The sequence below is a fragment of the Sorex araneus genome, chromosome X (assembly GCF_027595985.1).
Source record: "Sorex araneus isolate mSorAra2 chromosome X, mSorAra2.pri, whole genome shotgun sequence".
NCBI classification, from domain to species: Eukaryota; Metazoa; Chordata; class Mammalia; order Eulipotyphla; family Soricidae; genus Sorex; species Sorex araneus.
This window is the reverse complement of record NC_073313.1, coordinates 312,497,359-312,512,698: the sequence shown is the minus strand read 5'-3', so window position 1 is coordinate 312,512,698 and position 15,340 is coordinate 312,497,359. Positions and strand designations below refer to the sequence as shown.

At 43.5% G+C, this 15,340-nt stretch overlaps 1 protein-coding gene across 3 annotated transcripts in view; it reads left to right on the top strand.

Moving 5' to 3' along the window:
- Nucleotides 1-15,340, top strand: part of UXS1 (UDP-glucuronate decarboxylase 1) — a 94,927-nt gene that overhangs the window by 39,100 nt on the left and 40,487 nt on the right. For 2 of the 3 annotated variants that reach the window (XM_055121757.1, XM_055121756.1), the window contains exon 6: nt 7,369-7,549. The exons of the other annotated variant lie outside the window; for it this stretch is intronic. In XM_055121757.1, coding sequence (XP_054977732.1) covers nt 7,369-7,549 — 181 coding nt within the window. The remainder of the gene's footprint in view (nt 1-7,368; nt 7,550-15,340) is intronic. 3 annotated transcript variants of the gene reach the window in all.

Below are 15,340 nucleotides of genomic sequence, written 5' to 3'. Positions count from 1 at the left end.
TTTGGTAACCCTCTATATAACTTCTTGAGGAAATAAAAGACTTTCCCAGGGTAGTTTTTGGTTTTAGGGTTTTTGTTTTTGGGTCACACCTGGTAGCATTCAAGGATTATTCCTGTCTGTTCTCAGTCTGTTCTCAGGGACCACTACTGGTGCTGCTCATGGGACTGTATAGGATACTGAAGATTGAACCCTACCCACTGTACTATCATTCTGGCCCCTCCAGTGCTGTGATTTTTTTTTTAAATTAAACCACCATGGGATACATAGTTATAAAGTTGTTCATGATTCGGTTTCGATTAGTAATGTTCCAACACCTGGCCCTTCACTAGTGTACATTTTTCACCACAAATGTCCCCCCAGTCTGCTGTTTCTCCTTCTTCTCCTCCTCTTCCTCTTCCTCCTCTGCCTCCTCCTCCTCTTCCTCCTTCTCCTCCTTCTCTCCCCTCTTTTCCTCTCTCCCCTGCTCTTTTTCTCCTCCTCGTGCCTGTCCTCCTCTTCCTCCCCTCCCTTGCTCCCTCCCTTTGGGGCATTAAGGTTTGCAGTATGGATACTAAAGGTTATCATATATTCCTTTACCGATTTTTAGCACTCAGTTCTTGTTCAGAGCAGTCATTTCTAACTGTCATTGTCATAGTGACCCCTTCTCTATTCTAACTGCCCTTTCACCCCCAGTGGTGGCAAGTTTCCAGCCCTGGACCAGTCTTCCTGTCCCTTGTTTCTACTGTCCTTGGGTAATAGTCTCAGCTATGCTTCTTATGAGTGCTGTCATTCATCCTCCTGACTCACTTCACTTAGCATGATACTCTCAGTGTCCATTCACTTATAAGCAGATTTCATGACTTCATTTTTTCCTGGTGGCTGCAAAGTATTCCATTGTGTAGATATACCACAGTTTCTTCATCCAGTCATCTTTTCTTGGGGACTTGGGTCATTTCCAGATTTTGGCTATTGTGAATAGTGCTATAATGAACATAGCATATGGCATTGCAGAGAGCAGTGATTTAATGGGGCCTTCATTGACTAGTAGTCTCCATGTCATCAATCAGTCTTCATTGAAATCCCTTTTGAACTCTTTTGTCTAAAGACAGTGGCAGCTTTTTATTTTTTCTAAGTAAGAACTTTCTCGAGCTAATTTGTATACTGTATCCATAACTGTTTAAAATGTACAGTTCACTTCTTTTTAGTATGTTCAGAGTTGTGAAACTGATACTGATCATTTTGTTTGTTGGTGTGTGTGTGTGGGGCGCATTACCTGGTCCTGCTCAGGACTTACTCCTGGCTTTGCACTCAGGGATCTCTCCTGGTGGGCTTGAGGGACCATATGGGGCTTTGTCATCATGGTAATAAATAATTGCTTTATAGCATAAGAAAAATGTTCAGTCTTTGATTTTGGGAGTTGAGGGAGGCACATTGAATGTTACCGCTCAGCTTTCTTCATTATTTGTTGAAAGCATCAGCTATGATAGTATCTTCGTAGGATTTTTCTATAGACCTGCCCTGACAGTTATCACATGTGTGTTATCCCTTCAGCTTCTGGGGGCTGGAAGTAGAAAGTCAGTGTGTTGCCATGATTTAGGAGAATATCTGTCCACTGGGGAATGTCTGACCCAGAGTCGGCCTAAGGCCTCAAAAGTCTTGGAGTCTTGGTGTGTAATGTGACAGACACGCCAGCTGGCTGGCTGCCTGGGGCCCCTCTCCGTATTCCAGGGCTTGTGAATGATGTAATAAATATCCAGATGACCCTTGGCACAGAAAAGGTTCCCCGCCCCTGCACTAAAGGCTCTAAGGGGAAATATGTTCTATGCCTTAGCTTCTGTGCAGGGAGTCATCTTTGAGTCTTCTGGCTTGTGGACATACCGCTCCAGTCTTTGCCTCCACCACTCTCCACAGTTCTCCCTGTGAGTCCTGCTGGATTCAGTGTCTAGCCAATGCTAGTATGGCCTTTGACTTTACTAGTAATGGCCTGCTTTCTGAACAAGGCTGCTGGCTGAGGTACTCGGTATTTTACTGAGCAGTATTCAGCCTACTTTCTCTGGCTTTCTGTTCAGTTCCCTGCCTTGTTCTCATACCGACTGTGGGGCTTCAGAGCTTGCTGGTTGACTGGTCTGTTGTGTGCGGCTCTATTGTGTGCACAAGGCTAGGTCATGACTTGTTCTCCGGTCTGAACCATTAAGTCCCCACTCCCCACCCCCGCCCCTTTGCAGAAGTAGATACTTAGGCCACCCTTTTAGGGGTTTGTCCTGACCACTGGGAGACTCCTCGGTCTCTGCTCAGTTAACTGCTCTTTGATTGTTTCCATAGAGCTACCTACTCTTTTTTTCTGCATTGCTGCCTAAGATCTCCATGGTTTTGAGGAAGCTTTGACCCATTCTTCAGTGCTCTCACTTTCTCCTTTGGGGAGAGCAGGAGAGCTCTGTCCTTGAGGGAATATTTAAAGCCCTGCGTAAAGCTGGGGGCATCATTCTAACTCTTCATCTGACCTTACCTCTCAGCGTGGAATTTGTACCCTTGGAGCAAGCTGGGTCCAAGGTGACCCATTTATGCCTGCCTTACATTTGGGATCTGGGTGGAGGAAGGCAGCTCTGCACGCCTTGGTAAGCTACCCAGGAGTGAACCTCTTGCCGGGTGGCAAGAAATGCCCTTTCCTGGGAGATGCCTTGCTTTCGGCCACACCTTTATCCTCACTTATTCTGAGCTGTGAGGTGAGAGAGGGGAGGTTTTCAATGATTTTCATCTCTTACTGTTTTTGCTGGGAAATAGGTCTGAGGGGCATTTTACACCTCTTTTTCCTCAAGAAATGCCTGTGGAACTCCGGGGGAGTTTTGTTTGTTTTTGTTTGGGAATCACACCTGAGAGTGCTCAGGGACTATTCCCTTATATGTGCTCAAGAGAGATCATAAGCATGACCAGGCAAGAGCCTCGCCTCCTGTACTCTCTCTCTCTGGCCCTCAAGAATGTTTTTTGCTCCTTTAAACCTGTGACCTTGATACATGAATGCTTTATACATAGAGCGTCTTTTGTTCTGTTATCATCTTGGCTATTCGGATTATGTATCCCAAGCACTCAGGTAATGCTCTTGAATCAACTTTATAGCTGTTTTCCTCACATAATCTTCTTTATCGGCTACATGTTATGGAGAGCTCCTGCCTTTTGGAGATAATATACATAAATCTTTCCCTGAGCAGACTCTACTGTCCATCTTTGGGGATTATTTTCATCATTAAAACTATGCCTGCATTTAAGCATGAATTAAGGCATAAATCAATGTGTTTAGCAGATCTGGTGTTCTATACAAGTTTTGAAGCCTAGGAGTCATTATTTTTTTTTAATTTATTTTTTAAAAGATTTTATTAGCAGTATTTTGCTTGGGGGGGGGGTCACACCTAGTGATGCTCAGGGTAGTTATGCCTGGCTTTGCACTCAGGAATTAGTCCTGGCATTGCTCAGGGAACCATATGGGATACCGAGGATTGAACCCAGGTTGGCTGTATGCAAGGCAAACGCCCTACCTGCTGTACTATCCCCAGGAGTCTTTTTTTAAAAAATTAGTTTTTATTAAAAACACTGTGATTCACAGTTGTTCTTTATACAGTTGCTTCAAGCATTTAGCGTTCCAACACCACCAGTGTGACCTCTTCACCCATATTGCCAGTTTTCTTCCCAGTCCCAAACTGTCCCCTTAGGCACATAACAAATTTATATTATTTATTCCAACAAAAGTTTGAGAACTGGCAAATTGAATGATCTGAAAATAAATCAGTAAAAGCCAATTTGTGATAACTGTATGATTTTGACCTATGTAAATAAGAAAATTAAAACCATTTAATACAATATGATAAAATACCTGTTCTCATTAACCTACATATGCTTTCTACCTGGAATCTAATTATATTACATTAACTTGTATTTTATACTTGAATCTCATTATGAATAACCATGCCTTATCTGTCATTAATAAATATTTTAAAGCAGTTCTGTGTTAATACATTTTGGAGTCTACATGGAATAGGTAAGGCCTATATATGTAAATTTTCCCTGTACACTTTATATACCTATTGTGGTTTACAAACTTGTTCGTGATGATTTGTTATAGGCATTCAATTTTCCAACACCAGTCTCACAACCGTTACATTTTCCTGCCACCATTGGCTCAGGTTTACTGAACCACCCCGTAAACCTGCCCCCATCGCAGGCCCTCAATACGTTATATTGCTTGTTATCGATGATTTGCTAACAGAATGATCCAAAAATGGTTCCTTAGATGAAACTTAGTATAAATTGCATCTCTCCATGGAGATATTGTCTTTATATAAGAGATTATGTCCTTGTATAAGAGACTTACAGGTTTTGCCTTCTGTGTTTTATGTTTTGTCGATTGAGATTGGATCCCTTCTCCAGTTACATCCCACCCAATCTGGTATGCTACTACTAGTTTATCAGTGTTGTAAAGTTTCAGCTATTGCTTCAGGGGGTCCAGATCTTTTAACAGGGTGGTACAGTCGGAGTTATATTTTTAACTGGGTGGCAGCCTTGGGGTGTGTGAGTGACGGGAGCTGGCGGGAGGTAGCCCATCCCAACTGTGCAAAAGCCTGGAGATTTCAGTCACAAAACCTGCAAACCTGAAATTTTCAGCTGATCAATTTCTGGGTGAGGCTTGGTGCCCAGACAGGGGAGCCCGGCCCTGGGCACGGCAGCAGTCTCAGAGTGTGGGAGCAAGGGCTGCAGGGGCTCTCTTCTGGGTAGGTCAGCCCAGAGTCACTATTATTGTTGTGTGTGATACTCAGTTCCTGTCGATGCTGAGTATTAGGGAATTTATTTCACTGCATCCATAGTCACAGCCAGTGAACTTAGTATTTCACTCATCTGCCGTCTCCTAAGGCAAGCCACATGTCAGTCATTCAGAGCCCGATCTGGCACGGTGTTGCCGAAACTTTAGGCCCTCCCAGGAACCACTCAAGGAAGAGGCTTGTCAGAAAAGAGAACCTTGTGGCTGTGTTGCAATTCAGTATGGTTGTGAATGCTGACCTTGACCGACCTCCCATCACTGCCTGTCAGTCCCATGGGAGCAAAGGTACAAGCACATAGAGAGGCGCAGAGGAGCTGCGAAGCCAGACAGAGCAGAGCCCTGTAAGGTTTCATCGGTTTTCAGTTCAAGAGGACACAGGCCTGTTTCCTCCTGCTGCCTCTTTGTTATTCAGAAAGTATCTTAGTTTGATGACTAGTTTTTCCATGGAAGCTTCTCTGGGGTCAAGAGGCCCTCCCTTTTGCCGCTATTTGGAATGCTTGCCTTACAGTCTGACAGTTGATCAGGAGAAGCATTTTAGGAATCATCCAGCTCTGTGACCTAAAACTTGATGTATTTTTTCAAGACCGAAGCTTTGAATTTAATGGTTTTCAAGTCATTTAATGAACTGCTAAGATGAGTGAAACGTTGGAGGGGATCGTGTCTGATTTAATACTTTGCCTTTCTGCTGCTTGTACTTCCCTTTTTCATTTTGATACAGAGATAAAGTTAGCATGCTCCAGAATATCTTCTTTTGGAAAGAAACTTTGTATGTTATATAGTTACTTTGCATATATATACTTATTTTGACAGGTTACTTTGAAATACTTTCATTTAAGAACTGTGCAGAACTTGGGAAAATGCAGAAAAATGAAAATAAACAACAATAAAATCTTTATCACGTGTTTAATTTAAGCACTAATGGCAACCAGCTTTGGAATTCAGTTATTTTATTAGAAGATTCCTTTTTAAAATACTGTTCAGGGGCTGGAGCGATAGCACAGCGGGGAGGGCATTTGCCTTGCACGTGGCCAACCCGGGTTTGATTCCTAGCATCACACATGGTCCCCTGAGCACCGCCAGGAGTGATTCCTGAGTGCAGAGCCAGGAGTTAACCCCTGTGCATCGCTGGGTGTGACCCAAAAAAAGACAAAAATAAACAAATAAATAAAATACTGTTCAGATGTGCAGGTACAATGTAGGATAAAACGTGATAAAGCATGAGGATAAGATAAAGCATAGAGCAGATAAGTGGGGAGACAGGTGAGGAGAATGTGTCAGCTGGAGAGCTGGGGCTTCAGTGCTCATTGTGGGGGTTTTGTCTGAAAGAAGGCCGGCCCAGGTGCTGGTTTTCATGTTCCCAACACAGAGGATGTTTTGAGAACACTCTTCTTACCAGTGAATATATGTGGGCAACTGAAAGATGTCAAACATCTGGACTTTTCTCCTGTTCAAACATCTGGACTTTTCACCTGGACCAAGGTGCTTGTTCTGCCATCGGGGCAGTGATTGACAGATGTTCTTCTCTTATTAGAGGTCTTTTCTTACCCCTGCCCCCCACCAGTCTACATTCTGACCTGGGACCATATAGTTCTTATCTGTGCTTAACACTAGAATTCGGTGTCAGATTATATTTGAACAGAGGCCTTGCTGACAGATGAGCTGCTATAAGACCCCCCAGAGTTTATGAGTATTTTTTTTTGATGAAATGAATTGCTGTTTTCCTTCTGTTTTTTTTCATTAGGTCTAGAACAAGAGGTAGAATGAGAATTGTGAGGAAGGAAAAGGCTGAGAAGAAAATCAAATAGAATGGGGCAGAGACTACATTTGCATTGCTTGTCAGTTTTCTGAGTTCACTCTTTTTGCTCCTCCCTTCCAGTTGTTAGTTCTGCCTTGATCTAGAGCCCCCCACTTAACACCGTTTAGTTTCAATAGTCTTTTTCAGTGTTTAAGATGAGTTTTTTTAAAAAACATACGTGGCTTTTCACTTTTGTTGTGACTTCAGTGTTAGGAACTCATTGTTGTGGTCTCTTCCCCGTTACAGTCTCGTGGTAGAGCATCATTTTCACATTCCTGCCCAGCCTTCATTCATCACAGCAGTGGGACTTAACCACTTAGGGCTTTGGTTTGCCAGCAGCATCTGTTACTAGTTGATGGGTTCTTAAGTGGAAAGATGCCGCATGTATGTGAGGGATTGTAGTGATACTTAAGGATCTGTGCTGGCTTTCTTTACACTTAACAGATGTCTGTATTTTGCTAATCCCTTTATAAGCAAAAAGTGGTCCTAAAAATGTTTCAGACTTTCAAGAACCTTTCAATAATATAAAATTTTCTGTCAAAGAAGATATTGTGAAACTTATGACTGCTATCTTTCTGTATTTTTCTGGGTAGTAGTTTAGTGTTTTAGACTGCGTAGAAGTTCACGTAAAGTAATAGTTTCTTGCTCTAGGCTAAACGTAAAGAAGTCACTCTAAAGCCCAAGTTTTAATGTGTGACAGCACCAGCGACATGCTTCCTCGAAGTTGGTCGTCATCATGTTCTCTTTTGCCTTTTCTGCGGATGTTTTATGCACTGTCCTGATGCAGATAACCGGTGGAGCAGGATTTGTGGGTTCCCATCTCACGGACAAACTCATGATGGATGGCCACGAGGTGACTGTGGTGGACAACTTCTTCACAGGCAGGAAGAGAAATGTGGAGCACTGGATTGGCCATGAAAACTTTGAATTAATTAACCACGATGTGGTAGAGCCCCTCTATATTGAAGGTGAGTGAGACTGTGTGATTGTCTCTTGAGCCTGGTGAGTGGTCTCACTGGCATCCCTAAAAAGTAAGCAGTATGATCCAACCACATGGGATTTAAGAAGTCTTTTTATGGATCGTAGGGCTAGGGTTCAAACCCAGGCCTCACACATGCAAGGCCTGAGATCTGCTCCTGAGCCATATCCCTGTCTTCAAATTGTCAAACCGTTGAAATGTCCTTGCCATGTATTAGGCAGTGGCCTACTTACTGTTAATAAATGCTGGCAGGGCATTGAGAGAGATAGTACAATGGGTAGGGTGCTTGCCTTGCACACAGTCAACCCAGGTTTTATCCCTATCATCCCATATGGTTCCCCGAACACCACCAGGAGTAATTTCTGAGTGCAGAACCAGGAGCACTTTCAGGTGTGACCCAACCCATGCCATACACACTCTCTCCCCCTTCCCCCTCCCCCCCCACCAAATGCTGAAAGATGTGAGTGTCTCTGTCTTCACTGTTGCATGGTATGCCTGGTTTTGAACTCTGGTCTACTGAAGAAGGATTCATGTCATGTATGTCTATTCTTTTTACCCAGTATAAGCCTGCTTCCTGCCTTGCATGCATGAAATTACTTCTAGTTACTTGTCTTTCAAAAAAAAGTTTTTTTAAATTATAGTTAGGTAATAAACTTATAATTTTGATCAAGTTTGTAGTATTAAGATGTGGAGCCACTGCACCACCACCACCACCACCATACCATCTGGGACCCTCTGCCACTGTCTTACGTCACTCTGTTCTTCGCTGTCCCTCATTGTATGTCTAGCTTCTATGGGAAGTTAGTTGACCAGGAATGCTGAATTTGTAATGAAATTCCTCATAGAAGAGTGTAAAGCCCCCCAGTAGCTTTAAAGGAATTGTGGTGTGGGGGACTATGACCTTCTGTGCAAATAGGATCTTTGCAGATGGAACTAGGACAAGGATCACTGGGGGATGGGGAAGCTGGATTCTGGGGTTGGCTGTCATCCCATTGACAGTTGTCTTTAAGAGATAGCGTGGACTCGTGGGGAAAAGAAGAGACAGCCCTGTGAATATGGAGGTAGAGACATGTGTTAGAAGTCTTAGGAGACCTGGGAGCGGCCTGGGGACATTGTCCCCAAGAGCCTCGGGGGAAGCGCCTGCTCCCTCGCCAGCACCCTGTTTTCTGATCTGGCTTCTGCAGATGTGGGAGCTTTCATTTCTCTGGTTTCAACCCATCTCACTCTGTGCTATCTAAGTTCTCGCAGCCACGGAAGGCTAAGGGGCCTTCTGTAGATGTTGGAGTTTGAAGTATTCTGATGAAAATGTCTTTTAGTTCTCGATTAACAGTGTGAATATCACATCCATTAGTCATCCTGAGAGCAAGTCTTGGCTTTCCCACTTACATGTAAGAGAAACTAGAATCAAGGTAGTACCAGCCCAGAGTTCTAAGGCTCTCAAGCAGCCACACCAGAATCCAGTCTTGGGTTGTTGACTCCAGAGCGTACACAGTCAACTGCACCTGCTCTGGCTTCTATGCTAGAGAGACAGTATAAGGGTTAAGGGACTTGCCTAGCACGCAGCTGACCCCAATTCAGCCACTGGTACACATTACCCACCAAGAACCTCTAGGAGTTGGCCCTGCTGAGCACTACCGAGTATGGTCCAAAATCAAACAAAAACCCTGCTCCTGAACTCTGCCTTTCCCATTACATGTCTTATTTGTGTATTAAACGCTTTCTTAAAAAATGACTAACAAGTATTTTGCTGACTTGATAGAAAACCCATGGTTCAGTACCTGTTTCTGTGATTAATGGGAAAGTTACTCGGTGTAGTATGCATGGGGTAGAGGTGGCCACATTGAGCAGTGACCAGGCTAGAGGTACTCGGGGAACCATATGGCACCAAGAATCTAACTTAGGATTTCCATATGCAAAGCAAAAGAAGTCTAGGTTATTTCTTGAAAATAATTTGGCTCTTAGTATGAGCCTTCACAATAGCTAAGTTAATCATTTGGTATATATTATCATCCATCAGATTGCTTTTTAATCTTTTAATTTCATTTTCATTTTTTCATTTCCTCATTGCTGTGAGGTTTTGTTTTTTAGTTTCTTTTGTGCTGTCACTGTCACTATCATCCCGTTGATCGTCGATTTGCTCGAGCGGGCCCAGTAACGTCTCCATTCATTGTAGCCCTGAGATTTCAGCAGCCTCTCTTTATTCGTCCTTCCCAAACGGTGCCTCATTAGAGGTTCTTTCAGGGTCAGGAGAATGAGACCCACCATTGTTACTGTATTTGGCATATAAATACACCACAGGGAGCTTGCTAGGCTCTCCTGTATGGGCAGGAAGCTCTCAGTAGCTTGCCAGTTTCTCTGAGAGGGAGAACTAGGTTATAAGATGTCTCATGGCTGCAAAGCGCTTCTGGGAGCTTGATTTTATAGTCTCTGGATGTTGGCCATTGATGGGATTACCCGGGCGCCAGGGGCAGTTTCTGGGTGTGACTGCCTAGCTACTGGGAAATGGGGGGTCTGGGTAGAAAAAGCCCAGTCCCGATTTGAGCAGGCTTGGAGATCTCAGCCCTAGGTCCCACACACCTGGGTTCCTCTGCTGGTTCCTTCATGCGTGAGGCTCATCCAAGCATGTGGTGTATCCATCATAAGATTAAATAGTTAGCCATGGTTTGTTGCTTCATTTAAAAGTATTTCTCTATTGTGTTTTTTTATGACGAGAAACTGATGATCTGGACAACAGATAAGTTGGCTTGCATTCCACTTGAATTTTATGAAGTTGCTGGGAGTGTTAATTGAGAGGACAATATGGCTTGTGATGGGCTTCTCTAGGCTCAGACCTGAACTCTCTCTGCCTCCATCCCCAAACAGTCCCTCAGTCAGAGCCAGTCAGGTTTATCAGTCAGCTGACCCTGAGACATGACGAGGACCCTGGGTGATCTGGGTGGCCCACACCATCATAGGGTCCCTTAAGAGTTGTGTAAGATGGTAGAAGAGCCGTCAGATGCAGGAGGGGCGACTTTGGAGCAACCAACAGGAGAAACGTTAGTGATTCCAGATGTCAGGAGGACTCGACCTGGGGCTGTGGTCTTGGGAGGGGCTGTGAGCCAGGGCATGCAGGCAGCTTCTGAAAGTGCAGCCTGGCACCAGCAAGGAGACCTTGGCGATGCAGGCTTATGGCACAGTGTTTTCAGTAGCCAGTGGTAGCATGAGAGCAGCAGTTCCTGAGAGTAAGCCTGCAGAGCCTGTCAGACCTGAGAGGTTCCACGTGGGTGTGTTTAAGCCCTTTAAACGGGGTTATGGGCAGCCATAGAAAACTCCATGGGCCTAGCACTGAGACCAGCCTGTAGTAACCCCAATTGCACATGTCAGTAGACATTGCAAAGTCAATCAATAACATAATTTTAGCATTACCAAGAACCCCACACTTTCAAAAACTGACATACTGGTAAGTAAATTGTCTGCTTTAATTCTGAGCTTGCTGACAAAACTATTGCTACTGGCAGTAGAATATCAGGACTCTCTCTCTCTCTCTCTCTCTCTCTCTCTCTCTCTCTCTCTCTCTCTCCCCTCCTCCCCCCTTCCTCCCCCACCATGGAGTCCTATAAATGACTAAGACTTTGTCCTTGGCTCTGATTAGTACTTTTTCTCAAATGACACATTGAGAGAGCATAAAACAGTTCTCCACTTCTGTAGTCTAGAGCCTGTATTCTACTTTCTCTTTCAGGACGTTCACTGCCTTCTAGATTTTACTTCTCTGGACTGGAGCTATAGCACAGTGGGTAGGGCATTTGCCTTTCAAGATGCCGACCCTGGCTCAATTCCTCTGTCCATCTCAGAGATCTTGTTGGGATACCGAGAGTATCCCACCCGCACGGCAGAGCCTGGCAAGCTACCCGTGGCTTATTCAGTATGCCAAAAACAGTAACAACAAGTCTCACAATGGAGACGTTACTGGTGCCCACTCGAGCAAATCGATGATCAGTGGGACAACAGTGCTACAGTACCCCCTTCCCATCCCCCTTCTCTTTATTTGTTCTTCCCTGGCAGTACCCACTGGACTTTGTAGTCCATATGTGAAGCCATGCATCATTTGAATCCCCTAAGTGGATATTTTTCAAATCAGACTCTTCATGAATCATCATGAAGTGCATCAGCCAGTTGCACTTAGTGTGATGGACTCCCTCCTCCTTTCTATTTTCCTTTGTCATGACATAGATCCTCCTTCACTGGTGTTACTAGGGTGCCTGTCCACTTTTAACACTTCATGGGAATGTCCCTCTGATAAAGTATTACAGCCTGTGCTTATCCTCAGTGGGATTCCCGCTGCGTGTTGTATGCCGGCCAGTCATTTGACAGAAGTGAGCACACAAACCTGAGCTGTTGATGTGACAAATTATTTTCCCCCTTTGCCTAATACTTTGTCACAAGAAACTATGTACACCCAGTGTTTAGTGCATAACTCTCTCCTTTAGTTTAAAAGGGAATAGGGTTGTGTCCTAAAAAAAAAAAGACATTTTAGTTGATATGAGGAACGTTGTAAAATTGGTTCTTTGGCCTTCAAAGGTATTTTGTGGGATTTATTTTGTTTGATTTTTTTTCTGGGACTGTTTGGATTAATGTGCTAATAGTGGTGGCACTTAATTTTACAGTGTCATAGCAGTGCCCTGGTAATTTTCCTTAGCCCAGATTACTTCCCTTATTATGCTATCATTATTATATCATTGAAACTATTAATTTATAGGGTCACCACTAAACAGTTTAATATAACTGTTTTGGAACAAAAGTTCCAGCTGTGCTTTCCAGTTTTACATTCACTAGGCTGGAGCAATAGCATAGTGGGTAGGGCGTTTGCTTTGCACGCGGCTGACCCGGGTTTGATTCTTCTGCCCCTCTCAGAGAGCCCAGCAAGCTACTGAGAGTATCCCGCCCGCATGGCAGGGCCTGGCAAGCTCCCTATGGTTTATTCGATATGCCAGAAACAGTAACAAAAAGTCTCACAATGGAGACATTGCACCCACTTGAGAAAATCTATCAGCAACGGGATGACTGATACATTCACTAGGGAAGGATAGCTGTTGTTTTTGTAGTGGTTTAATTAGAACAGGAGACTGTGATTTCCTTATACTGAGAATTAGGATTGAGAAGGTGGCATTCTATAGAATTCAGAGACATGTGGTAGTGACTTGAAAAGGACTGAGACAAGAGGTATTAGTGTCAGGGGGGTTATCTGAGACACCTCTTGGTTATCTGATGAGGTTGCAATGTATCATAACAGTGCAAGGAAATATACCTACATGTTGAAATAACTGAAATTGATTTTATGTTGCCTTAAGACTAGATTTTCTCAGCCAAGAATATGTTACAGATTTGAATGCAAAATTTTTTGCCTTTTGATGGAATCAAGTTAATTTTCTTTCAATTCGGTATTTTTTCAGGGTGCTAGAAGTTCCTGAGACTTCAAGGGTCAGGCGTAGCAGGATGCAGTTGGGTCTTATGAGGAACATACCAGGCCAGTAAGGCCATAAAAGCAGAACCATGTTGGGGTAGCTCTTTGTTCCTACCTGGAGGGCTGGGTGGGGCGAGGTATGAACCATGGAAGTAGATTAGCTCTGTAGATTAGAGAGGGTATCAGAGAGACCACATATGTGCTTGGAGGTGGTCCACCTGCCACTCAGCATAACTTTCTAGGGTTTTTTTGAAATGGCAAGATGCCACTGAAGGGAGGCAGAAGTTCCTGTGCAGTAAGAAGAATATAAAGAAGGAAGGACTTTATGGGGGAAGTAGGAAGTTAAGTTTGTGAACTGTCAAAGGAACTCGAAATGAGTAGCTCTCATCCGCAAACATCTTTTAAGGAAGCTCTTTAGAGTGTTTAAAAATGATCCTGGTTGTAAATTCACAGTTCCAAAAAGGAAGAATATGAGAGAAGGGATAAATGAAAATAAAATTTAAATTCTTGTGTTTCTTACTACATGGCAGAGTCTGGCAAGCTACCTGTGGCGTATTTGATATGCCAAAAACAGTAACAACAAGTCTCACAATGGAGATGTTGCTGATGCCCGCTAGAGCAATTTGATGAACAATGGGATGACAGTGCTACAGTGATTGTGTTTTGGACTATCCCCAGACTTACTTCCAGCATTGCTCAAGGGATCAGATGAGGTTCTGTGGGTCAAACCTGGTTTGGCCATGTGCTAGGCAAACTTCCTATCTGCTGTACTGTCTCTTTAGATACATTTTTCTTACTTCTAATCTAACAGATTAGAATTGTTGACTTTACAGTGGTTTAAAAGAATAACAAGTTTCAACTCTTTTATACAAAACAATCTTTCACTTTATATATAAAGACAGATTAAAAGTAAAGGGTTGGAGGGAGATATGCATGTGATACTAATTTTAAAAAAGTGGGAATAGCCAGTAATCCAGTGTAATCTAGACTTAAGAACAAGGAGAGTTTGTAAAAATAAAGTGACATTGAGTACTGACAAACAGCTTTTCATGAAGACCTAACAGTCTTTTATGGTATGTTTTCAAATAAGAGTGACAAAATACCAGAAAGGACTACTGATATAACTGATAGAGAAATGGATTCTTCATTAGTTGGAGACTTCAGGACCTCTGAACTGATCTAGCAGACGGATTAAACAAAAAAATCAGTAAGAACATAGTTGAATGCAAGTACCGATAGCCAAGTGAACATTAATTGAATACTTCACCCAGGAATAGCAACATCACGTTCTTCTCAAGATCACTGTCCACAGGCTCTGTGACGGCTTCTTGCAGATGGCAGAATAGAGAGTGGCAAGCAAAACCACCATCAAAGTAAAACCAAAAATCAACTGTATATTACAAAAGAAGCCCCAGATGTTCACAGACCGAGACTATTTGAAGGTGCCTGATTGTGGTGTAGAAAAGACTTGGAGAGGCTAGATCAGTCTGTGAAGACCTCCTACATGGTCCTGCCCTGCCATGGCTAAGACAATGTAAATACCATTTTGCCTTTCAGTCAGTGATCCAGAGAATGGTACTGGCACTCAAGCGCTGAGGCAGAAAGCAAAATCAAATGTTGGTGTTATCCCTTAGTGGCAGGCAGATTCCCCCTTGGGGGCTGGGAGTGGAGTAGTTATCAGTCTCTTGCAGCCCAAGGCAGAAAGTAAGGTGAACCTTAGGGACTGGAGTGACCACAAAAGCCAGGGGTAGTGTGATGTTCCCCACCCAAGAAATTGAAGGTAAAAATCACAGCAATGACTCAGACGGGAGAGGAAAAAGAAGTGACATAGGGGGAAAAATATGAAGAAAGTCTCTGAGAAAGAACAGGTTCCACTGGAAAGATAAGCAACTGAGTTAGGGGAGTACCAGACGATAGAGAGGAGGGAAGGGAGCAGAGACCGTATTCGTGGAAATAATAGCTGTCGTAGTCCAAGGGAAGAACTAACACTAGAGATAGAGGAATCCCGGAGAACACCCAAGTTGTTGAGGCGTAAACTCCAGCAAGACCTCGTGGCAGTGGCATTGTTATCCAGAGTCAGTGGTGAAGAAAGATAAGACAGTGAGACGCCAGGAAAAAGTAGCACACAGTTGTGTAAGGCTTTCATTGGTCTGCTCAGCCGAAACCCCACAAGTCTGGAAGAGAGTGGAATGACACATCCTCACCACTGAAAAATGAAAAAAATATGCCAACCGAGAATAATTTATGGGCAGATTTATCATTCAGATAGGATGGAGAAATAAAGACTTTTTCTGAACAGGAATAAAATTGGCCAGACCTGCTCTACAGGAAATGTTGAAA